The sequence below is a fragment of the Mus musculus genome, chromosome 1, assembly GCF_000001635.26.
Source record: "Mus musculus strain C57BL/6J chromosome 1, GRCm38.p6 C57BL/6J".
Lineage (NCBI taxonomy): Eukaryota > Metazoa > Chordata > Mammalia > Rodentia > Muridae > Mus > Mus musculus.
Window position 1 is genome coordinate 125,859,992 of NC_000067.6, and position 24,227 is coordinate 125,884,218.

The following is a 24,227-nucleotide window of genomic DNA, read 5'->3' on the forward strand; positions in this document are numbered from 1 at the left end:
AAGAAAGAGGAGACATGTAGATGGGAAAGGGAGAACATTGGCAAATGGAAGCAGGGGGAGAATGGGGAGTGGAAGGATGATAAAAGACAAGATCAGAGATGGGCACATGGTTGTCAAGGAGATGAATGGGAGGAAGACTGTTTTTAGTTACTGTCAGCTCTCACTGCAAATGTGTGCTGAATGAAGTACCACAAAAGCAAGCAAGAGAGGGTGTTAGAGCCCATTCAGAGCCCACTGATGCCCTATTTTAATCTGTGTGTGTCTTAAACTATTGTTCTCCAACTAGAGTGAGCAGCACAATTTCCCAAAGGCTTATGAATTCCAGATCATGGAACCCACATCTCCAAAGCCCGATTTAGTAAGTCTACGTCAGACCCCAGGATTCCTTAAGTCTTGGGGGCTATGTGTATAGCCCAGAAGACAACTTTAGATGACCTCCCTTAGGAGCTGCTCAGAGCTTACCAAATAGAGGTTACCAATGTCTGACCAGCAAGGCCCAGGGATGGCCTGTCTCTACCTCCTCAGGAATACAATTAAAGGTTCAGTCTACCACTGTGATGGTTTGTATATGCCTAGCCCAGGGAGTGGCACTATCAGGAGGTGTGGCCTTGTTGGAGTAAGTGTGTCAGTGTGGGTGTGGGCTTTAAGACCCTCATCCTAGCTTCCTGGAAGCAGGTCGTCTCCTCGCTGCCTTCAGAACAAGAGTTGGAACTCTCAGCAACTCCAGCCCCATGCCTGCCTGGATGCTGCCATGTTCCTTGCCTTCATGAGAATGGACTGAACCTCTGAACCTGTAAGCCAGCTTCAACTAGATGCTGTCCTTATAAGAGTTGCCTTGGTCATGGTGTCTGTTCACAGCGGTATAAAACCCTAACTAAGCCAAATAGAGCTGTCTCTTATGAGACTATGCCGGGGCCTAGCAAATACAGAAATGGATGCTCACAGTCAGCTATTGGATGGATCAGAGGGCCCCCAATGGAGGAGCTAGAGAAAGTACCCAAGGAGCTAAAGGGATCTGCAATCCTATAGGTGGAACAACAATATGAACTAACCAGTACCCCCCTGGAGCTTGTGTCTCTAGCTGCATATGAATCAGAAAATGGCCTAGTCGGCCATCAGTGGAAAGAGAGGCCCATTAGTCGTGCAAACTTTATATGCCTCAGTACAGGGGAACGACAGGGCCAAGAAGTGGGAGTGGGTGGGTGGGGGAGTGGGTGGGAGAGCATGTGGGGGGACTTTTGGGATAGCACTGGAAATGTAAATGAAATAAATACCCAATTAAAAAAAAACCCAAACTAAGACAACCACCCTGAGATTTTAACATGGGTGCTGGGTATTATACCCGAATTTTCTTGCTTTCAAAGCAATACTTTACCAACTGAGCCATCTCCATAGTACTGCTGATGCTATTGCTCTTGCCCTTGTGTGAGAACCGTTGTCTCAGAAGTTGATGGCTAAACCAAGGTGGGCTTCCGGGGTCAGGCAAGGTCAGGGAGTGAGATCAATGCCTTCTGATACTGTGTGGAAGCAGATTGGCAAGCACTAATGTATAAATTGGAAAAGCGCTAAAACCTTTTATGGGGTTTATTTGTCTCTCTCTGGCTCTTCATTCAACTAACCATATGCTTACTTTCCATTGGCAATTGCTATTTAAATGTCAGTTGATAGCAGATGTTCCCTCGCCCTACTATCTACAAGTTAATTTATAGTCCACAAAACCTGGTGGAGTGTACTTTAACCATGCTGGGTTTCCACTGGCTTACCCACCCCTTTGTGTAGCCCTGCTGAGCCCTGTCAGGCTCAGGAGGAAGCTGCCACTTCATTCCCCAAGTCTGAGCAATACTGAGTCTTGCTTGGTCTCAGTTGCTCTCTTGCAGGCTAACTCTTACTCCTTTCAGTGTGTGTGTGTGTGTGTGTGTGTGTGTGTGTGTGTGTGTGTGTGTGTCCATGTGTTCATCCATGCATGTACAACCATGCATACATGCAGAGGCCAGATACTTCACTGAGTAAAGTCAGGACAAGAATTCAAGAAGGAAATTAGAGTAGAAACCATGAAGGAAGAGAACACTGTTGGTTTATTCACAAGCTTATGTTTGATTAGCTTTTTGATGGAGCTCAGGACCCCCTTGACAAGGAAGTAGTACCTCCTAAAGTGGACTGGGTGCTACTATACCAATTAGGAATCAAAACAGTCCCCCAAAGGTCAATTTCATGGGCTATGCCTTAGTTGAGACTTCCTTCTTAGGTGACTTTGGGCTATGTTAAGTTGAAATTTCTGTTTTTTCAAAAGGAAAAAATCTGGTTGTTCCTGCTTGTGAAAAAGTTGTTTAGTATCTGCCCTTTGCTGCCTTAATACCCTGCTTTGACCTTTCTCATGGCTCTGAGGAAGCTAGGCTGAGGTTATCTTTTTCTTCTCAGCATCAATGCCTAAGATAAGACAGCATCCATAATAGACCACTGCCATATGTGAGATGTCTGTTGCATGAATAAAGATACTCCAGGGAATGTTAATTGGGAAGGAAGCAAACAAACAAAGAAACAGAAATAAAGATGTCATAGTTCTCATATACTGCAACCAGAGTTAGAATTAGAAAGTAGAAGTGAACAGGAAAAGGGCATAGCAACTGCAAAAATCTTATCATACCCAGGCCTACCCATTACATCCACAAGGTTCCTATAGCTCAGTCAAGTGGACCTCTGGAGCAGGTGGGAAAGGAGTTCTTTGGGGTTTGTTGCAGTCACGCAAACCAGCTTTTGGAAGGTAGACATTAAGTTTCCACATCTTTTCTACTCAGTCAATCCTCTTCTATAATACTTTTCTGTGTGTTTGTGGATGTTTGTCTATAAGCAAGTTCATGTGTGCATGCATGGGGAGGCCAGAAGACAACCTTGGATATTATTCTTCAGGTGCCAGCCTTTTTTGTTTATTTGTTTAAGCTAAAGTCTTTATTTGACCTGAATAGTCTAGGCTGGCTATCTCTACTTTCTTAGTGCTGATATTACAAATAAACCTACCAATTTTAGCTTAATATCAATTTTTCTATAAGTACTAATGTAAGACAGAAGGGCAGATAGATGGATAGACAGATAAGTGAAAAATCAATAATAGCTAAGTAGCTCCCTAGATGACATACTGATATTAAATGAATGGAAGATTGGGTGGACAGATGAAAAGACAGGTGATATATGATGGATGAGAGAATGGATAGATAGAGGAATGTTAAATGAAAGAGAATAGAAGGAAATATGCATGATAGATAGATGATAGATAGATAGATAGATAGATAGATAGATAGATAGATAGATAGATGATAGAAAGATGATGGATAGTTAGGTGATAGATAAATAATAGATGATAGATGATGGATAGATAGTGGATAGATAAATAGGTGATATATGATAGATGATAGAGATAAATAGGTAGATAGATGATAGATAGATAGATAGATAGATAGATAGATAGATAGATAATAAATAGATGGTAGATAGATAGATAGATAGATAGATAGATAGATAGATAATAAATAGATGGTAGATAGATAGATAGATAGATAGATAGATAGATAGATAGATAGATAGATAGATCAGTGATAGAAAATGGATGTGGAGACAAGTAAATTGATAGATGATAGATGACTGACTGGCTGGAAGATAGACAAATGATGATAGATAATAGATGATGGTTATATAGATAGTAGATACTCTGGATGACGGTGGCACATGCATTTTATCACAGCACTTGGGAGGCAGAGGCAGGTGGATCTCTTTGAGTTTGAGACTAGCCTGTCTTTTAGAGTCAGTTCCAGGACATCCAGGGCTGATACACAGAGAAACCTTATCTTGAACAACAACAGGAAGATAATAGATACATCGATACATAGATAAATGACAGATGATAAATAGGCTAATGATGAATGGGTAAGTAAGTGGACATGTGAACAGGTGGGTAATAAATGACAGATGGATGCATGTTCACATGGATAGAGTCATTGTGGGTCAGGTCACCCCATGTTCCAACATCACATAGTATCCTGAACACTCTTGCTTGTCTCATGATAGAGTTTCATGTTCCTTTGGATGGGAATCATGCCACTCGGGATTCTGTTGAGGGCTTGTCTGAGGGAGAGTGAGTTTTAACATGGAAGATGGTCAGTGGTGTAGATATCTCTCTCACTACATCCCATGATGATAGGTCAGCACTTGAGCCTGAATCCACAAACTACAATAGCACAAAAGCCTCCATTGGCAGTCAAAGGTAGGATGCCTCAGGCATGAGACAGGGAGTCCTGTGCTCTGGGCCTTGGAGATGTTCAGCAAGCCACTCGGTTCAGTTACTTCATTTGTGACAGGGGATGTTCTGTCTCAGACTCTGGGATGGCTGCAGAAATATACTCAATAATGACCTTCATCTTAAAGGTCAGAAGGGAGAGAGGAGAGTACAGTCCTAGATAAGTCAATACCACAAGTCCAGGGCTGCATAATCAAATGCATCCGTGAAAACTAAACCAAGCCAGATACCCCCAATGCTATGGAAATAACACCATCTCCTCAATGCTCAATGCTGGCGTTACAAATGCACGCCACCACACCAAGAATATGGAGCTGAACACTAACATTGCTTATGTTTTTAGGACAATTCTTTTTTTTTTTTTTTTTTTTTACTTTTAATAGTCACTTTTATTGACATTTAGTCTTTATCAGAAGGAAAAAAAATGTGTTCAATCAATTGACAAATAGTCCAAGTAGCTATGATTTGCAAGCATTTTCCTTTGGGAGACAACAGTTTCTGCTCAAAGATTTGCTTGCACAGAGCAATAATTAAGAACAATTTGGTGATAATTTCTGTCATAATAGTAACATTACATTTGTACAAAGTGATCCAATAAAGGTGACAGTCAGAGAAGAAGTCCTTCTGAACATGGAGGGTTCCTGGGATGCAGGATAGAATATGCCATGATCTGAATTCCTAAATTTCCCAAGCACACACAATTTGTAAGTTTTGAAATATTGTTTGAAATTTGAGAATTTTAGCTGGAAGATCAGATCTAATGATGGTTATGTGACTTTGGACATGTTCCTTGACACCTTGGAGTCCCGATAACTTTAGGTATCAAATGAGAGTATGCACTGGCTTGTCTAAATTTTCATTTAGCTAAAAATATTTGCGTGGGTAGATTACTTTCTTTTTGTTCCTATAGACTGCTTCAGTTCCATAAAGTCATTAGTTTAGGTTAATGTGTATCTTTTTATTCAACCTACATAATTTGCATAGTGTATATTATTTAATATTATATAATTTTCTGAGCATATTACAGAATACACCCATTTGATTTTATATTGCTATTTGAACATTTAAGGAATTTAGTTTAATAGCTATATACCGCTCCAATACAGCTCTTTCCAGTAGCTCTTGCTTCCTCTATGGAAACACTGAGTTTCTGACTGAACTGTCCAAGGTAGTAACCACTGACTACCAGTGGCTATTGAATACAGAATATGGTTTTGCGTCTGAGAAACTGCTTTTTTTGAGATGGGAATCTCATTTAGATCAAGCTAGTTTCCAACTCCCAACATAGTTGAGGACGACTTTGAACTCCTCCTGATTCTCTTGCTTACACCTCCCAAAGAAACAGATTTTTGCATTTTATAAATTTTTTTATTCCAGTTGAAATATAATAGCCTTATGTAGATAATATTGTATTAGATGGTTTTATATTAATTTGATACAAGTTAGATTTATCAGAGAGGAAGGACCCTCAATTTAAAAAATGCTTCCATAAGATCAGAAAATGTAAAGCATTTTCTTAATTAGTGATCAACTGAAGAGGGTCTAGCCTATTGTGGGTGGTACAGTTCCTGGACTGGTGGTAGGACAATTCTAATCTCTCTCTCTCTCTCTCTCTCTCTCTCTCTCTCTCTCTCTCTCATTCTCTCTGTCTCATTGTTTGCATGATTATCATCATAGATTCAGCTGTCCATTTGACACACACTTAGAGACACCTGGGAAAAGAGACCTTCAACTGAAGGATCGCCTCCACCAGATTGGCCTATTGGCATGTCTGGTGAACATTTCATTGATTGCTAACTGAAGTAGTCGGGACCAGCCCACTGTATGTGATACCATCCCAAGGCAGATGGACTGATGAAGCATGCCTAACCTCCATCTTAGGCTTGAAAACCATCTTGTAGTAGAGACAAACTAGATCCATTTCTGTTTATGATTAACGGGATGTTTCTCAAGGATTGAGTTATGTCCCACCTGTAACTTTAACTACAAATATATCTGTAGTGCTTGTTCCGGGAAATGGCAGTCATGTCCTTGTTTCAAAACATTGTAACAATTACCTTTGTTTCAAAATGTTACTGTGACTACCTTGTTACGACTACTTTGCAATCATATTTTTATTTCAGGAGGTGATTATGACTAATTTGTTATGCTTATGTTCTGCTTCTATAACCCCACCTATTTTATCTGTCAAATCTCCCCATTTGGAAACACCGAGCTATAAATATCTTGTTTTTCTCACATCCAATGCTGACCTTTTGAACGAACCCTGCCTTTCTGGGGGTGGGGTTGGCAGTTCGTGCACATGAACAAAAAAGTTTGCTTTAATTAATTGCTTGCTTTAGATAATTTGGCCTTGATGATTTGGATCTGTGGTCTTTCTCCTCCCATCTTTTGGATTAACAGGGCTTAGATTAGGTAAGAAAGATAGCTGAACGTATGCCTGGGAGCAAATCTGTAAACAACATTGCTCAGTGGTTTCTGGTTTAAGTTCCCTGTCTTGGCTTCCTTTGATGATGGGTTTTGACCTGTAAGATAAAATAGCCTCCTTCCTCCACAGGTTGCTTTTGATTGTGTTCATCGTAGCATACAGAATCCAAACTAGGGCAATGCTCACGTCTGCCATTGTGGTTGTGCAAGTGTGGAGAAGTGCATTGCAATGCTCACGTCTGCCATTGTGGTTGTGCAAGTGTGGAGAAGTGCATTGCATGTGGAGGTCGGAGGACAGTCTTGGGTGTCTTGATCCTTGCCTTTCACTTTGGTTTTTGAGTTGGGGTCTCCTGTTTGCTGCTGTGTAAACCAGGCTAGCTATCCCAGGAACTGCCGAGGGGTTCTCTTGTCTCCACGTCCTGTCTTGCTGTAGGAGCGCTGAGAGAATATAGACACGCCTTATGGCGTTTACGTTTAAGTGGGTTCTGGGGAGAGAACTGGGGTCCTCACACTGGTGCAGCAAGCACCTTTCCCAGGGAGCCATTTCGCCAGCCCTGGATTTGCTTTCTAAACGTTATTCTGCCAAGGATGTGTGTGAGCCATTGTCTAACGGCTCTTGTCACTTTACTGTGGTGATGGAGGAGCAAAGGCACAAGAGCTTTATGTGGAGAAGCAGATAAGATATGAAGGCATTTCAAAACCCAGACTGCAAGGCTGTCTGGGGCAGAATACCGAGCTATCAATAATCCAGTTAAGACAGTTTACCGGCTCTACATGAGAGGGCTCAGTTGTCTCGGTCTTCATACAAGTTCACACCCACCCACCGCCATTTAAATGCGGGCTCCACGCTGCACCACACAGACCAAAGCGTTATAGATTTTTTTTCCCCAAATGTAATACACAAGTCTAAATTGATTGCAGCCAAACATAAATTTAGTCAAATCTTTAATGCACTCCATTAAGCCATGAATAAGACTTTAAAGCATTGTGTTAGCTAAAGGGTTGCTGAGAGTGGAGCTGAAACAATTTCAAACAGCCAGAATAGAGAGTTAACTCTGGACATAGTATGGTATTTATCCTCAACAGTGTATCGTAGAAAAGGACAATTTTTTTTTCAAATATAACAACAAGCAATTGCCTGTCATTGTAAAATGATAAATTTTGCACAAAGGGTCTGGTTGGCTTCCTGTTCTAGAAAGGCTACCTCTATTCTCACAATGCCCGTGGGCACATGCCTCAGACTGCCATTGGTGGCGCCTGTAGGCCCAGCATTCCATTTTCCTAGATTTCCTAAGATTATCTTTTGAAACACAGACCTAATGGCAGCCATTTTCTCACCTCCATTTAAGGTGGGGGGGGGGGGAGGGCTATGTCAACAGCTCTGCCAGGCAGTTGGTGTGATTTGTGCGATGCAGACAGACACAATTTATGATGAGACAGGCAAAAGACAGTTTTGTACTTTCAGAATAACGTAGACTTACTATTTTAACCATCACTTTTACAGAGGGTTTCTAGGGAGAGGCTAGCAAAACAGTCGAAACCATTGAAATCCAATCCTTGTTCATGAGTGCTTGAGAGTTTTGCAAACACAGGCGACTTGGGCAGTTCCTTGGGGTAGTTGGTGCATATGTTTGGGAAAGGGACAGTTGAAGATTTAGTATGGGGGTAGGAGAAGAAAAATTAGCTCACCAATAATTTTTATGATGACTCTGTATTTCGCTTTCCTAAGAAATCCAGCAGTATGTGTACAAACTTAGGTAGCATTATAAAAATTGTTATCACTGAGTGTTTTTTTTTTTCATTTTTAACTTGACTGAAATTTTTAAATTAAATACACGGCTTCTGTTCTTTCAGTGGATAGAGTCACATTATGCATGGGTTGTGATAAATTACTATTTTCTTGCCTGTCAAACTTTTTTTTTTCAATTTTCACGTCCCTCTCTATGTGTCATATATGCATGTATGTCTGCATACCCATGTCGGTACCTGTATGTGGGCATATGAGTTCACATGTGGAGGCCCAAAAGTTCATGTTGAGTATCATCCTTGTTAACTCCTCCTCCATATTCACTGAGATAGGGGCTCTCAGTCAATTTCGGAGCCCACCAATCTGTCCAGTCTTACTAACCTTGTTGCTCCAGAAATCTTTAGTATCCACACTCCAAGACTGGTATTACTGTTAGGTTCATCATATCCACCCAGTGCTCATATGGGTACCAGAGATCTGAACTCTTGAGAAGCAGGCACTGTGAAAACTGAGCCATCTCTGTAGCCATCTTGTCTGTTTCTTTATCAATCTGAAAATGGGACCAATAGATAGCATTGTACCTTGAGAGGAAAACGGAGCCTGTATCACATGTTTGGGAGATAGGCAGCTTTCTCCTTTGTTCCGTGAAGAGACTGATTGTTTTGACCTCTCTGGGTTGTCAGAAGAAGAGAGACCCACATGGGAAGTGAGGGCTCAGCACAGAACCTGGAGCAAAAGAAGCTAGTTCCCTTCCCACTTCTTGTCCCTGGTTCTGTCTCTAGAACCTGCTTGTGTGGCATAGTCACAACTGTCCATTTCTATTCAGACTCTGTCTCTCTTCCAAGTCTGTCCTCCACATCCAACCTGTCTCTTCAGATACCAGAAGAGGGAATCAGGTCTTGTTACAGATGGTTGTGAGCCACCATGTGGTTGCTGGGATTTGAACTCAGGACCTCCGGAAGAGCAGTCAATGCTCTTAACCGCTGAGCCATCTCTCCAGCCCCCTGACCTGTCTCTTTCTATAGTTAGAGAGCTTTGTGATCTGCTTATTATTGCGGAGTTCTCATTTTGTTCCCTATTTGCTGCCACTCATTCAAATGGTCTCCCATTTGTTATTCAATCTCAATCTTACAGTCAGGATTTTACCCTGGCTGAAACTACAGAGCAAGCTCCAGTTCAGTCTTCCCCATCCCTTTCTTCCACTCAGACCCTGGGTTTCTTCCCTTCCTTTTTCTCTTCTTCTTTCTTTTATTCCATTCCTTTTTCTTTGAAACTAAAGTCTCCTTTCAATGGAGTGACCAGTTCAGGGTGATTGAGGCTGAGCAAGGCCATGCAGGAAGCTAAGGGAAGTCTGTATAAGCAGGAGATGAGACAGTGCAATGCGAAAGGAGATCCATGATGCTACTTCTCCTCAGCATCCCTCCCCAAATCTCTCTCCTCCACCCTAATGTTCCTCCCCTCCTCCCCCAAAATCTTTCCTCCTCCACCCTCCTCCTTCCCAACCTGCCTTCTCTCACTACCTTTGCTGGTGGGCTTTCAAAGCTATGTCTTGTTCAGCCCGTGGGAGGTACAGGGAGCGTCTAGTCGGCTTTCTAGATTCTCAAAGAGCAACGTCCCACAGTGTCTGTCGCATGGCACACACAGAAAGCTGTGTGCTCCATCCCCATACCCTAACAAACACATCCTTGGATAATGGTTGAACTTGTTCTGCAGAATTCAGTGACGGAGGAACAAAAGCAGCCTGGGAAGCTTTGTGAAAACACACAGCTTCCCCATGCACGCAGGCATCTGTTCCCTTCACAATCAACACTGAACTGGTCGCTCAGAGCTGTAGAAACTTCAGAAAAAATCGGGGTGGGGAGCTGGAAGCCCCTCAGTACCAGTTTCCTGGGCAGGCGATTTTTTTAAAAAATCAGAACAGTGAGTGCTTTTGTTGTTGTTGTTGTTACTTTTTAATCCAGCAGTAGTAACAAGGTGATTTGGAATCTGCTCCTGACTTGAGATAGTAGTTTTATTTATTTATTTAGCCTTTTTTTTTTATCAGATCAATATCTTACTTTGCCTATTTTATTCTTAGATTTACTGACTGTTCTCAGGGAAGCAAATTCAAAGGGAAGAAATAAGCAGATTGGTGTGTATTTCAAAGCCCTGGCTGAGGTTTGACAGAAAGAATCCTTGGAAGTTCAGAGGACTAGAGTTTCCTAGGCCCTCCCTCTGACAGATGGGTTATGTTCAGAGGGTCTGTCTTTGGGAGCAGCTGAGTTATGTACTGTCAAGGGATACTTGGGCTAACCTTGGGCTCATAGACATGTCTGCTTGCCCTGGGTCCTTAATTACTCAGCTATTTACCACACACCCTAAGCAGGAAGCAGGGACCCTGTTCTTATTTCCCAGTAGTTTCCTAGCAAATTGGGCTCAGAGTGGGAAGAGGTACTTGTAAAATGCAAATATATATACATACATATATACATACATATATACATACATATATATATATACACATACATATATATATATGCTTATTATGTATGTATGGGGAGGGATATGCATGTAAGTGCAGGTGCTGAGAGATCCCCCACCCCAGCATCTGGAGTGACAGGCCATTGTGAGCCACCTGATGTGTGCTGGGAACAGAACTTACATCTTAACTGCTGAGCTATCTCTTCAGTGCTACCAAATTCTTGCTTTAAATAACATCAGCCCTCTCATGGGAACATTTGCTATGATGCTCAGCTTCTCATAAAAAGGAGTAAGTAACATCCTAAAGGTTCCCCAGGCCTGTTTCTTTGCTTTATCAATAAAGAGTCAGAGTCTTGTGAATTTTAGGTGCTTGTCAGACTATAGATTCGATGTGATAGTGGGAGCCAGAATGTAAGCTCCGGGTATGCAAATGAGTGTCCAGTCAGCTAATGCCCCATTCTCAGTGGGGGCTGAGCAGCACTGCTTCTGTGGGGCCTCATCATTCCTGGCCAGTCACACTGCAGCTCAGTGCTACAAAAGCGGAGGGTGTGCCCCTGTCTGTACATGGCATGAGTTTTTGAGATTTTGGTGTTTGGGGACAATTTGTTTTCCTAAGTTAAGGTGGAAGGGGCTTCCAAAAGTGTTTGAAAAGAAGCAGAGATGCTGATATAGATGGAGGTTGTATACCTTTTGGGACATACATTTATATATCGTCTACTTTCTACACACACACACACACACACACACACACACACACACACACACACACTGTACTGTGATTTCATTTGTCATACTTTAGAAGTAGCCGTGTTTATGTAAGCCAGAATGTAATGGGCATTCATATGGATGTCTGGATACTCAGTGCCTCACGCACAGGGGCAGGGCTTAGTAGTACCTCTTCTCCATGACTACCTGTCCCTGATTTTACTTCTCCTGAAACTGGATGCAAAATCAGCATCACAAAATGTATTTGTTTAGGCAAAATGAAACAACTTCCATTTGACTTCACAATATCACTGTGTCTTCTCACATAGTTCAGTAGTCGTTTATAAAAACAGCTACCGTTTCCCTCTACTATGGCTATACCTTATGGGCTCATCTAGAAACAAAAAGACAAAACCAGGGTTATGGCCAACGTGAGATATTTTCTGGATACACGAGCAACAATGAAAACATTTTGAAAATTAACAGGCAGCCGTAAGTATAAATACACTGTCGAAAGCATTTAACGCTTTTTAACATAGCCAAGTCCCCTGAGCTTGAAGCAGCATTAAATTCTCCTTTGCCAGTGGCAAAAAGAAGCCGACAAGCACAGAGCTGAAAGATTGGTACCGTTTCTCGGCCAGTAAGCAACAGAACCAAGGGGCTTAATATTTTATGGGTTTTTATTTATTTATTTTTGTTCTCATGCTGTTTCTCTCCCCGTCTCCTTTTCTCTCCTGTTCTTGCCTGCCAGGACTGATTGTGGTGACGTTGGCCGTGTGTTGGATGCCCAATCAGATCCGACGGATCATGGCTGCAGCAAAACCCAAACATGACTGGACCAGAACGTACTTCAGGGCATACATGATCCTCCTGCCCTTCTCTGATACCTTCTTCTACCTCAGCTCTGTGGTCAACCCTCTCCTCTACAACGTGTCCTCTCAGCAGTTCCGGAAGGTGTTCTGGCAGGTGCTCTGCTGCCGCCTGACTCTGCAGCATGCCAACCAAGAGAAACGCCAGCGTGCCCGCTTCATCTCCACCAAGGACAGCACCAGCTCAGCCCGCAGCCCCCTCATCTTCCTAGCCTCCCGGCGCAGTAACTCTTCCTCCAGGAGAACTAACAAGGTTTTCTTAAGCACTTTTCAGACTGAGGCCAAGCCTGGAGAGGCTAAGCCCCAGCCCTTGAGTCCTGAGTCACCACAGACTGGCTCAGAGACCAAACCAGCTGGGTCCACCCCAGAAAATAGTTTACAGGAGCAGGAAGTATGAATGGCAAGTTCAGAAGCCTTGAGCCGAAACTGGCTCTCCCCTCCCGCAAAAGCAAAGTTACCTTCACGCAGCAGCAGTCTCTGAATAGACTGTGACTCCTACTGGGACAGAATGGAAGCTCAAGGCTTTGGGAAAGGCAGATGCGTATCTCAATGACTTCTAAGGGCTGGTTCTTCCAGGCTAGCCTTGGCGGTGGTTAACCAGATTGGGATGGGAGGGTCTGGACTTTCTGCTCCATGCTTTTTTCTTCAACTACACACAGAAATTCAGAATGAATTGGTTCAGAGCTTACAAAAGTATTTGTGCACGGCAATCTTGCGTTACTTGAAAGGAGGGAACAAAAAGACTCCCTTGTCTACCCAGAATAAAAGGACACCCAGAAGAGACTCGGGAAGGTGAGAGACGAAGGGCCAGACAGGTGAGGCAGCAGGGGTTGGCATCTCCTTTAGCTTCAGCAGTGTGCCAAGCAGAGGGCTAAGTGGAAGAACAGGAGAGTGGTGAGAAGCCCTGGCCTGATGGCCGAGGCAGAGCTGCCTCTCTTCTTGGGCCTCGGCCCATTGCAAAGAGGGGTGTTGCAGCAGCTGATGCACACGGAGTTCAGTTTCCCAGGGGAACAGAAGGACTGGTACCCAGCTGAAGCAATGAGACAGGCTGCTGACGATGCACACGACTTCCGGTACATGATCCCTATAACACAGGCCCAGAGAAGTGGGGTTAGCATATGTGATCTGCAGTCCAGCTATCTCTTTGTGCCCAAATCTGAGTGCATAACCTTTCCTTAACTCCTCCCACAGAAAGGGCTCTTATCTCCTGATCTGGGAGATGGTTCAGGGGATAAGAATTCTCAGACTTATTGGAGTCTGGGAGTTCTTTTGGGTGGGCATGGAGGTCACCAAACACACAGAACTTATGGTGAATGTTGTTCCAACAGAGATTTTAGTTGCTGGTGTCCATGAATAAAGAGCTATTAAAATCAAAGTCTCCCCTCACCACTCTGTGTGTGCAATGCATGTGTATATGTTCATACATGCAATGTATGTATATATGTTCATGTATGCAATGTATGTGTATATGTGAGTGCAGTATCCTCAGATTCCAGAAGAGGGAATTGGATTCGTTTGGAATTGGAGTTACAGGCAGTTGTGAGCTGTCTTAAGGAGGTGTTGGGAGCTAAACTCAAGTCCTCTGCATCCTTGTAACCATCTCTCCTGCCCCTACACTCAGCTTTTTAATATGGGTTCTAAGGATCAAAGAAAGTTAAGCCCTCATGGTTGCAATGGCAAACACATTACCGATGCAGCCATGTCTCCAGCAACAATGTCTATTTTAAAGTCAGCTCCTAATTTATACTAGACAACAAGGTTTTTCTTTCCTTTGTTACTGTTTAAACCATCTCACGCTAGCAGCACAGACAACATATCCAGATATTATTTTCATTATCACCTAATAAGTGGCCATAGAGAGATGGCTACCAACCAGGAATTTATTAAATCCAAAGAGCAAATCCCAAAGGGAGCAATCCCACTGTCTATTGTAGGGACTTCACTTTTAGGGGTAGACTAAGTTTAAAGGGCAAATAGAGAGGCACTAGCAGGCACCGACAGCATGCTCAGGACAATCTGTTCTCTGGGAAAGCCTGGTTCTCTGGAAGAAGTTTTGACCCCAGGACAAGTTGAATCAAAGAGCTGGTTCTTGATGACAGGTGCTGTGGTAACAGAATGTTTCCCAAGGGACTGGGAAATGATTCAGTGGGCAAAGAGCTTGCCATGCAAGCAGGAAACCCTGAGTTAAGATCCCCAGAACTCTAAGAGAAAACCCCAGGTGTGCTAACACAAGCCTAGCTCCTCCCACACTCTACATGAGAAGGCAGAAGGGATTCCTGGAGCTTAGTGTCCAGCTGGCCTAACGATGCAGGTTCAGAGAGAGACTAATATGGAGAAGTAGTTGAGACAGACACCTGATATTGACCCCTAGCTTCCTCACACATGTGCACACAACACACAAATGCACCTGCATGTACATGTTCACTCACCCACACATACAAAGAAGCTTCCTGAAGGGACCACAGAACTCACTCATCTTCAGGAGTCATCTATGATGAGCATGTGATTTTTATTTTTTAAGCTATGAGTTTACTACAGTTAAGCAATAGTGACAGTGATAACAAGCCTAGCAGGCATGAGGCCCTAGGTTCCACTCAGCACTGCATACATGGGTTGTAGTATGCATTCTTGTAACCCTAGCACTTGGGAGGTAGAGGCATGGGAGTTCATGGGAGTTCATCCTCAGCTACATTGTCAGTTTGACGATATCTGGACTACATAAGGTCCTGTCTCAAAGGAGTTACAATTTTAATAGCCCCGTGTAAGGGCCGTCCTGGATGTCAGGCACTGTACAGGTGGCTATCATATGCCAGCTTACTTAGTTCCATTTATAAATTTAGATATAGTGTGCCCTTGAAAGGCCTGTGTAGAAAAAGTTTGGTTCCCAGCATGGAGAGCTAGGAGGTGGGTACAGGGAGAGGTCTCAGGTCACAGCATGTGTACTCCTAAAGAGGACAGTTGTGACCCCTCTCCCTCCCTGTCATGTGTGTGTGTGTGTGTGTGTGTGTGTGTGTATGTGTGTGTGTGTGTGTGTGTGTACATACGTGGAGGCCAGAAGGAAATCTCAGATGCCCTCAGGAACCACCCATCTTGATTTTTGAGGTAAGGTCTCTCACTGTTCCGATTAGACTACACTGAGTGGCCAGTGAGCCTGAAGTCCCTGAAATCATAAGCATGTACCACCACATACGGATTTGTTTAAAGCATGTGTTCTGGGAATCAAACTCGGGCTCACATGCTTGCACATTGCTGACTGAGAGATCTCCACAGCCCTTTCAAAACTGTTAGCCCAAACAAGTCTTTCTTCTCCCGACATTGATTAATGTAAGCATTGTGTGCATTTTAAGCACACAGTGATGACAAGCTGACTAGCGTGGCTTGAAAGTACTAGGGTGAAGGGTCACATGATCTTCTCTATCGTGCAGATCCAGAGCCTGGGAGCTAGTTACTGAGGCTTAGTAACTTGCACAGGTCCCATCATCAGACTCTCTCCTGTCATCTGCTATAGAACCTTTCACAGTGACAGCTGTAGCTTGAGTGAGAAATACCCTCCATAGGCTCATGTGATCAGCATTTGGTCTCTGGGTAGCGGCACTGCTTGGAAAGGTTCTAGAGCATTTAGAGAAGGCTGGAGGAAGTGGATCACTGGAGATCAGCCATGATGTTTGATAGCCTGGTCCTATTTCTTGTGTGAATGCTGCTTCCTGACTACAGATGCATTGTGCTCTTGCTATCTGCCCTGTGATGGACTGTATCCTTCTTAAACTTAAGCTGTACCAACCTAGTGTCACAGCACAGCTGTGGATGTGGCCCAACACATTTGTGGATGGTAATGTCATATCATAATGTCAAAAGCCTGGACAGTCCTGCATGTGTGCCAAAATAAACCTTTCAGATTTTTGTGTCAAGTATCTGGCCACTGCAGTGAACATAATAACTAATTCAATATACACCTGAGCATACACATGGAAGAGTTTAAAAGATTGTTGACTCAATGAGCTTTGGTGTGTGTGACCATTTTCATATCGACAAATGGCTTTGATTTGGGATGGAGAAGGTAAAATAATGACACTGGAGGCAGAAGCAATGGTCTCAAGCCTGCATGCTGATTTTTGCAGCTGAGAGATAACATATCCCACCAGCAGCCAGGGACCTTTACCCAGTAATTGCCTGCAGGTGTCTGGGCAAGCATGGTTTAGGTTCGCACTCCTCCAGGAGAATTGCCAGTTTGGGCGTGTAGAAAGAGTAAAGCTTCAAAATGCCTGGAACACTCAAAGGGAGGTAAAGAAGTACTTTCAGTTTTCTTTAAAACATGCAATTTCATGCTTTTTTTTTCTTCCTGTAACTGCATGCTTGTAAGGATTGATTTTCTAGCACTGATCGGCCATCCTGGAAGGTATGTTGCTCTGGAAATACAAGGAGAGTGTGTAGATGCTCATACGTAGGAGGCATGGTGCCACTTCACAGGAATTCTCTCAAGTTTCCATCCATTCTACCTGTTAGAATACTAACTTTTATACACTATATTCCAGAACTTGAATTTTAAAAACATTGTCATTTAGCAGTCCAGCTGCTTAAAGGAATAAAGCTCACTGGAATTGAACGGGCAAATGATCTTTGTGTGTTTCACATGTACAGTGCACAAATGCACTCACACACGCACACACACACACCCTGTAAATGAAGTTATGTCACTTGGGCTGACTCTCCTTCCGGCAAGAGCCATAGAGCATCTAACAAAAAGCACCAGGGATTAGGAACCTCCTTTTGAATTGTTGCTCAAGGGAATCTAAGAGGCTTCTGAAACAGTCTAGGCTATTACTGTTGCCTTGGTTGCCGCTGAGAGGTTGAAGGTGAGTCCTTGTAACTGAAGACATCACATACCTCAGACTCGGGACTCAGAAGATTATAGCAGGAGTTAACCTGAAAGTCTCTTCTCTAAGGACTAGCTTGCGGTAGAACAGTGGATCTCGGCCTTCCTAATGAACACACTTCCTCATGTTGTAGTGACCCTAACCATGAAATGATTTTTGGTGCTACTCCGTAACTGTAATTTTGCTACTGTTATAAATCATAAGGTAAATATCTGATATGCAGATGGTCTTAGGCAACCCCTGTGAAAGGATTGTTGAGCCCCCAAAGGGGTTATGACCCACATGTTGTGAACCACCGTTGTAGAAGATGGCACTATGCAAACTGCCTAGGGAGGAAAGCAACCGATAGTTCTACTCAGCTGCAAACTTGTGAACCACAGCAACTAGCAAGGCATGATGTTCTTAAATGCAAAAGTGGCATTTATACTTGGCAGTAACCAACAACTACCCAGGGCTGGCTAGTGAGGCTGTGGGTATTAGAGGCGACATAATTCTGCCACTTTTCTGTGACAGCATTAACTCCTAATGCATTCTCAATACGTATTCATCGAATCACAGGTGAAGGTAGCTCTCATCCTTCATCAAAGAAGCTTCTCTTTGCAGCAGAGAGAGACCACTCAGAAAACTACACTGGTCAGAAGAGAGAGAACAGTTGATCATGGGGTACCCAGCTTGAGTAGAGGATGTTTCTCTAGGAAAGATTGTAAGAGTGTAGAGGACCAGAGATTTCCTAATCTACTGGGAGATTCTATCTCCAAGAAAAGACAGGGAACCTCCTGCTGTGATATTACATGGCTGCCCAAACAAGACCTGGTAATCGGCTAATGTGGGAAAGGAAAGTTTCGTAGGACTCCGCCCAAACACAAAGAACTGTGAGGCAGTAATGACTGCTAAGAGAAGAAGAATTAATCTTCAGGGATGAATCCATCAATTGGTTATCCTATACCATGTGATGAGCTTTGAAGATGCAATACTAAATATATTTTGTGTGTGTGTGAATAATAATCAAAGAAAAAAAAGGCCAAAAATTTGAAAGGGAGACTAGGTTGGGGGAGGGAGGGGTTATATGGAAAAAATGTGGGAAGGATTTGAGGGAGGAACGGGAGGGGAAAATGTAGTAATATTTTAATTAAAATACTTTTAAAACACTGTGCATATGTGTTATATGTGTCTCAAAAATAAAAAAAAAATTTAAAAATTGTAAACTTCTAAAGAATGGAGGCAACCTGCAATCCTACCTAGCTGTAATTCCCATGAACCATATCAACGATCAGCATGGCATGACCCAAAGGGCGCAGTGGTGGCACACATGCTTTAGTGGTAACCAATGGCTCTCTAATTGGGACTTAAGACCCATTCAACAAGAGAAAGTTTATGACTGGTACTAAAAACCTAACCAGCTACTCAGTGCTAGAGAAGTCACGGTTATTGGAGGGGAATCTCCAGCCCCATATTTACTAAACAAACATAATCCCTAATAGCAGTCTATAAGCATTTGTCCTTATACCCACAAGAAGTGTAGTCTTCACCACTCATTAAGGAACTTATTTTAAGACTTCTGCATTAAACCACAATCAATCAAAATGCAGACTTGTGGAGCCCAGTCCCCATGGATACATCTACAACACACCCCCACACATAAGGCAAAAGGATTGTAAGAACCAGAGGATTGGAGAATTTGCTGTGAGATTGTCTCTCCCAGTAATATCAAGAGCCATACCCATAAAGTCTGACCAACATGACTGCCCATATATGAGCTGAACAAGGATGACACCCGCATCAAACTGGAGGAGAGAAGCCCAACCCTACCAAAGAACTATTGTCAACTGAGGAGAGCTGGGAGCAGGAAATGTGAGCATCCCCAGGAGACCACACAAATGGGTTGTCCAGTGACAGGATCAGACCTGACAGTATACATCTGAGGAGATCTACAGGGGCTGACAGGTTACAACTAGCAATATGTGTGTGTGTGTGTGTGTGTAAATATGCTTATATGTATGCAATAACAATTAGTGTCAAAGAGGCCATGAATTTGAAAGAGTAAAAGGGGGGGTTTAGAGGAGGCCATGGAGAAAGGAAAGGAAGCAAGAGATGTTATTAAATATAAACTCAAAAAATATTAAAAAATAAATCTAATTTTTAAATATCATTAAAGTCACAAAGCAGGGCTGGGGAGTGGGAAACATGGTTGTGATACAAGGATGAGGTCTGGGCTTAGCTCCTCACACCCACATAAAAGCCAGATGCTACAGCAGAACACATTTCAATCCCAGCACTGGGGGTGCTGAGTGGAGAGAGACAGATTTCTGGACCCTAGTCAATGACCTCCATGTTCAATGAGAAACCCTGTCTAAAAGACAGAGAAAAAATAAAAAAGTAAAAATAGGGTAAAGAGCCATTGAGAAACACACCCAATATGGTCCTCTCACCCCCACACATATATACACACATATGTACCTGCATTCACACATGTAAATGCATATGAATACAAGTAAATACTACACACACACACACACACACACACACACACACACACACACACACGCACGCATGCATGCACACACACATGAACAAACGTGCAAACACCAGAAATAATTACAAAGAATAAATTCCTTAATGTATAAAATGGTCCTGGCAGTTATTAAGAAATAGATAAGTAGTTCTCTGTCTAAAAATGGACATGGTGGATGACAGTTTATAGACGAGGCATGAAGGCCTGGGCACATGAGCTGTGACTCTCATCCTCCCCACCATAAAGACATGTGCAAATTAAAACCTTGGGGAAGTACAAGTCCTGCTTAGCACTTGGACAAAGTTCAGGAGGCTTATTAGCACCAATTTTCTGGGCTCTGCAAACAGGTCCTCCTCACACCACGGGTTCAGAGGGTAGTCAGGTGTGAATGCCGTGAATACAAGGTGACAGCAGCTATCAAGGTGCACACTCTCCTTGACCCCGAGATTCCATTTTGATGAACCTATCTGACACCTGCTGAAATGCAAACTGCCCATACCTGAGGTTATTCATCAAGGGGTGGTTGTAGTAGCAAGGGTGGCCAATTTTTCCATCTGCCTCCAGGAAGCTGGTAAGCAGCCGGCGTCTTATCTACACAGTGAGATTTCTCCCAGCTATCAAGTGGGGAAAGGGCTGAGATCTTTTGTATTACAAAATGCAATATAATCAGACAGTTCCTTCTTTGCCCCACCCCCTCTCTTTTTCATCTCCTTTTTAAGATTTAATGAAGGAACGTATGCTTCTTTCAGTGTCCTGGTTTGATTTCTGTTGCTGTTATAAAACCCTAACCGAAAGCACCTTGGGGGAGGAAAAGGACTATTTGGCTTATGTATTCAGATCACAATCCATTACTGAAGGAAGCCAAGGCAGGAATTCAAGACAGGAACTTGGAGGCAGGAACTGAAGCTGAGGCCATCAAGGAGTGCTGCTTACTGGCTTCCTTTCTGTGGTTTGATCAGCTTGGCTCATCATAGGACCTAGGACCATTTGCTTAGGGGCGGCATCCACAGTGGGTTGAACCTTTCCACATTCATCACTCATCAAGAAAATGGAGGACAATTTGTCTACAGGCCAATGTGATGGGAGTATTTTCTTACTCGAGATTCCTCCTTTTCAGGTGACGCTAGTTTGTGTAGAGGTGACAGAAAAGCCCAACAAGCACATCCTATGTTCCAGATGTGTTTAAAGCACTTTACAAATAGTAGCTCATTTAATCATTGTAATAACCCCAACCCAGTTTTCTCTGACGTGGAAATGGACACAGGCATCAATGAAGTAATTTCCCACAGGCCACATAGGTGACACATGCTAGAACTGGGATTTGAACCCAGGAAGCTTGATTTCCAAACCGTACATTTACCCACTCTGTTATCCTGCCTACCATGCTCACAGGTGCATATTTGTGTGTGTGGAGGGAGCATAGCTTACATATAAATACACCTCATTTTACAAGCATAACATCTCTGTGGTAGAAGATACAGCAAAGAGGCAATATTAGCTGCTGCTGAAGAGAGATGCTGCACAGTCACAGCTGTAAAAAACAAAACAAACTTCTTTTGGTAACCATTTGAAATCAAAAGTGAGAGAATGAAGTACCATTTTGAAATTACCTTTGAAAATAACACCCCCAATGAGCAATTTGTTGTAAAAATCAAATAGCTTCTCTTTTTCAGTCTTACATCGACCATGTTCATTCTAGCTGTGTCTGTTAGAGGCTCCTGGAAATAAGGATGTTTGTTCTGAGAGAGAGAGAGAGAGAGAGAGAGAGAGAGAGAGAGAGAGAGAGAGAGAGAGCCACAAGCAGGAGATGTCCCAAAGCCCAAGGTATGGTGCCACAAGGTAGGAGATTTGTGGCTTTTTTTTTTCCTTTAGTCCAGTCCCCTTAAGCTCAAGTATGAGCCTGAGGGGGGAAAGGCAGAGAATAAAACCAGGAAAAGCTCTTTCATGGATGTCTGATGGAATCTGCACAAATACTAAGGGATCTGTATACTTTTCAAAATGTTGTTTTTAATTCTATATATATGTGTGTCTGTATGTGTGGGTATGTGCAAATGAGTGCAGGTACCCTGGAGACCATCATATCCCCTAGGTCTGGAGTTATAGGCAGTTATGATGCCCCTACATAGGTGCTGGGAGTTGAACTTGGGTCCCCTTCGAGAGAAGAATCTATTCCTAACCACTGACCCATCTCTCAGCCCTTGGAAGGATTGATAGTAAATGTACGTATTGTATTGTGTTATTAGAAATGCAACCCATGGATTTGTGCATGCTAAGCACACCTTTATCCCATAAGCTAAAGCCCAGCTTTATAATAACTTAAAACATGCAACTTCAACAGTCCTACTGAACATTTATACTAGAAAGCAAAAGCCCCTTTATAGACATAATAGGAAAAAGATACACTTATTCTATAGGATGTTAAACATCTCTTGAAAGGAAATTACAGTGCCCTTTGCTGATCTGAAATGTTCTCAATGAGAGGGGAAAATAAGTGGCAGAATGACATTTCAGTGTACTGGTTATGTAAGAAAAACACAAAACAATACAATACTTGCGTTAGACAGATGTGTGTACTAACCTGCTTGTGAGAATTTGTATGCCTAAGTAAAATCAGAGAAAGATGACCAGTAACTATTCATTAACACTTTTGATTATTCTATGATACATGGCTGGTTTATGTATGTGCATGTGTGTGGATGTGTGCACACATGTATGGAGGCCAAAAGTGCATTTTGGGTTCTACTTTCACTATCCACCTTATTTTTTGGGATATGGTTTCTCACTGAGCCTGTAGCTTACCAATTTGCCAAACCTGGCTGGTCAGTGAGCTCCCGGGAGCATTCACTCCCTGCCTCCCCAGAGCTGAGACTACAGAATACTGAGGATCTGTCTTAAGGTCCTCAGACTTCTACAGCAGGTGATTTACTGGCCAAGCTATCTCTCCAACCCTGGTTTTGATACATGAGTGCTTTACAGAAGGAATATATTCACTGATAGATTGCATCTGTAAGTTATAAATGAACAGAATTGAGAAATATGAATCCCACGAGTCACTTCTCTGCAGCCGGAGCCTCGCTGCATGCAGCAGTGACACTGGGTAGCTGAGTGGCAAACATTCGGGTTTGATGAAGGGCAGGACGGTTTGGTGTGACCTTTAGCAGCATTGTGGATAAAGTCTGAGCCACAGCCTAACATAAGGTGGGCTCTTTTCAACATGTACAGCTGGCTGAGAGGCCCAGCCACCCATTACCCATTGGGGAGAAGAAAGTAACAGGCAAGACCAGCAGACAAACACCTCTGAAAGATTGGGAAACCGAGAGGTGCTTTTTGCCCCTCCATTGCATGACATTTTCCTTATAATGCATGTTTTACCAACAGACCTACTGACAGAATGGAAGACCCAATAATTACAGCAGAGCACCCATTGTTTCAAAAGTATTTGTCAAATGGATAGATGAGGTCCTAGGAAACAGATCAGCAAGCAAAGTACTTGTCATGTCAATATGAAGATCTGAGTTCTGTTATCAGAACCCACCTTAAAAAGCCAGGCATGTTATCTGGCACACATTTGTAATTCTAGTACTTAGGAGGCAGAGACATGAGGATTCCAGGGGGTCATTGGCTGTCCAGTATAGCCTACTCTTATACATACACATGAATGCACAGACACACACACACACACACACACACACACACACACACACACACGTACATACACACATGGATAAATGAATGAGTGAACAAAGGGTGGAAGAAAGGCTAGAAGAGGGTGCAGTGGTCCCACTAGAGGGACTGCTTTTCTGTAAAGTGCTATCAGAACTTCCTTTTTAGGCCTATGCAGTCTCAGCAACTGAGGTTCCATCTAAGACAGATCTCCAGGCCATGGTTCACACAGGCAGAGCCACGAAGCCCTAATCTTGGAGAGTGAGATTCAGACTTAGCCACTGCCGGAAGGCTGGGATGGCTGACAAAGAGTTGTCTATCAACCACAGATGAGCTGCCTCCAGCTCGGAGCTGCTCCAGTGCTCCACCTCACAGAAACACGGAGATGGGTCCTGTGACTTTCTGGTAGCTTCTCACAGGTTGGATTTGCAGACCAGAAGCTTGGTTGAACATACCAACTGTCATCGCCAAATCAACCAAGATGGCATGTGTTTAATCCTCTTTAAGGCTTTGGAGAGGGGCCATCCTTCCATCCTTCCGGGGACTCTTGGATTCAGTTAGGTGGCTATGCATGCTGGATTTACAATTGCTGCAAGCAGATCTCCCCAAGGAAGTCACTCCTATTATTCCAACTTATTAAGCTGTGCATGGTGGGGCATGGCAGCCGAGTGAAGGAGAGAGT

General features: G+C 43.2%; 2 protein-coding genes across 7 annotated transcripts in view; one reads left to right on the forward strand and one right to left on the reverse strand.

The window, feature by feature from the left end:
• Positions 1 to 13,871, forward strand: part of Gpr39 (G protein-coupled receptor 39) — a 196,867-nt gene extending 182,996 nt beyond the window's left edge. The window contains exon 2 of the mRNA NM_027677.2: positions 12,379 to 13,871. Within this exon, the coding sequence (NP_081953.2) occupies positions 12,379 to 12,893 (515 nt within the window). The 3' untranslated portion in view covers positions 12,894 to 13,871. The remainder of the gene's footprint in view (positions 1 to 12,378) is intronic.
• Positions 7,631 to 24,227, reverse strand: part of Lypd1 (Ly6/Plaur domain containing 1) — a 45,554-nt gene continuing 28,957 nt past the window's right edge. For 3 of the 6 annotated variants that reach the window (NM_001311089.1, NM_145100.4, NM_001311090.1), the window contains exon 3: positions 7,631 to 13,580. In NM_001311089.1, coding sequence (NP_001298018.1) covers positions 13,345 to 13,580 — 236 coding nt within the window. In that variant the 3' untranslated portion in view covers positions 7,631 to 13,344. The remainder of the gene's footprint in view (positions 13,581 to 24,227) is intronic. The other 3 variants (XM_006529885.4, XM_011248088.3, XM_017312443.2) reach the window with 1 other exon arrangement.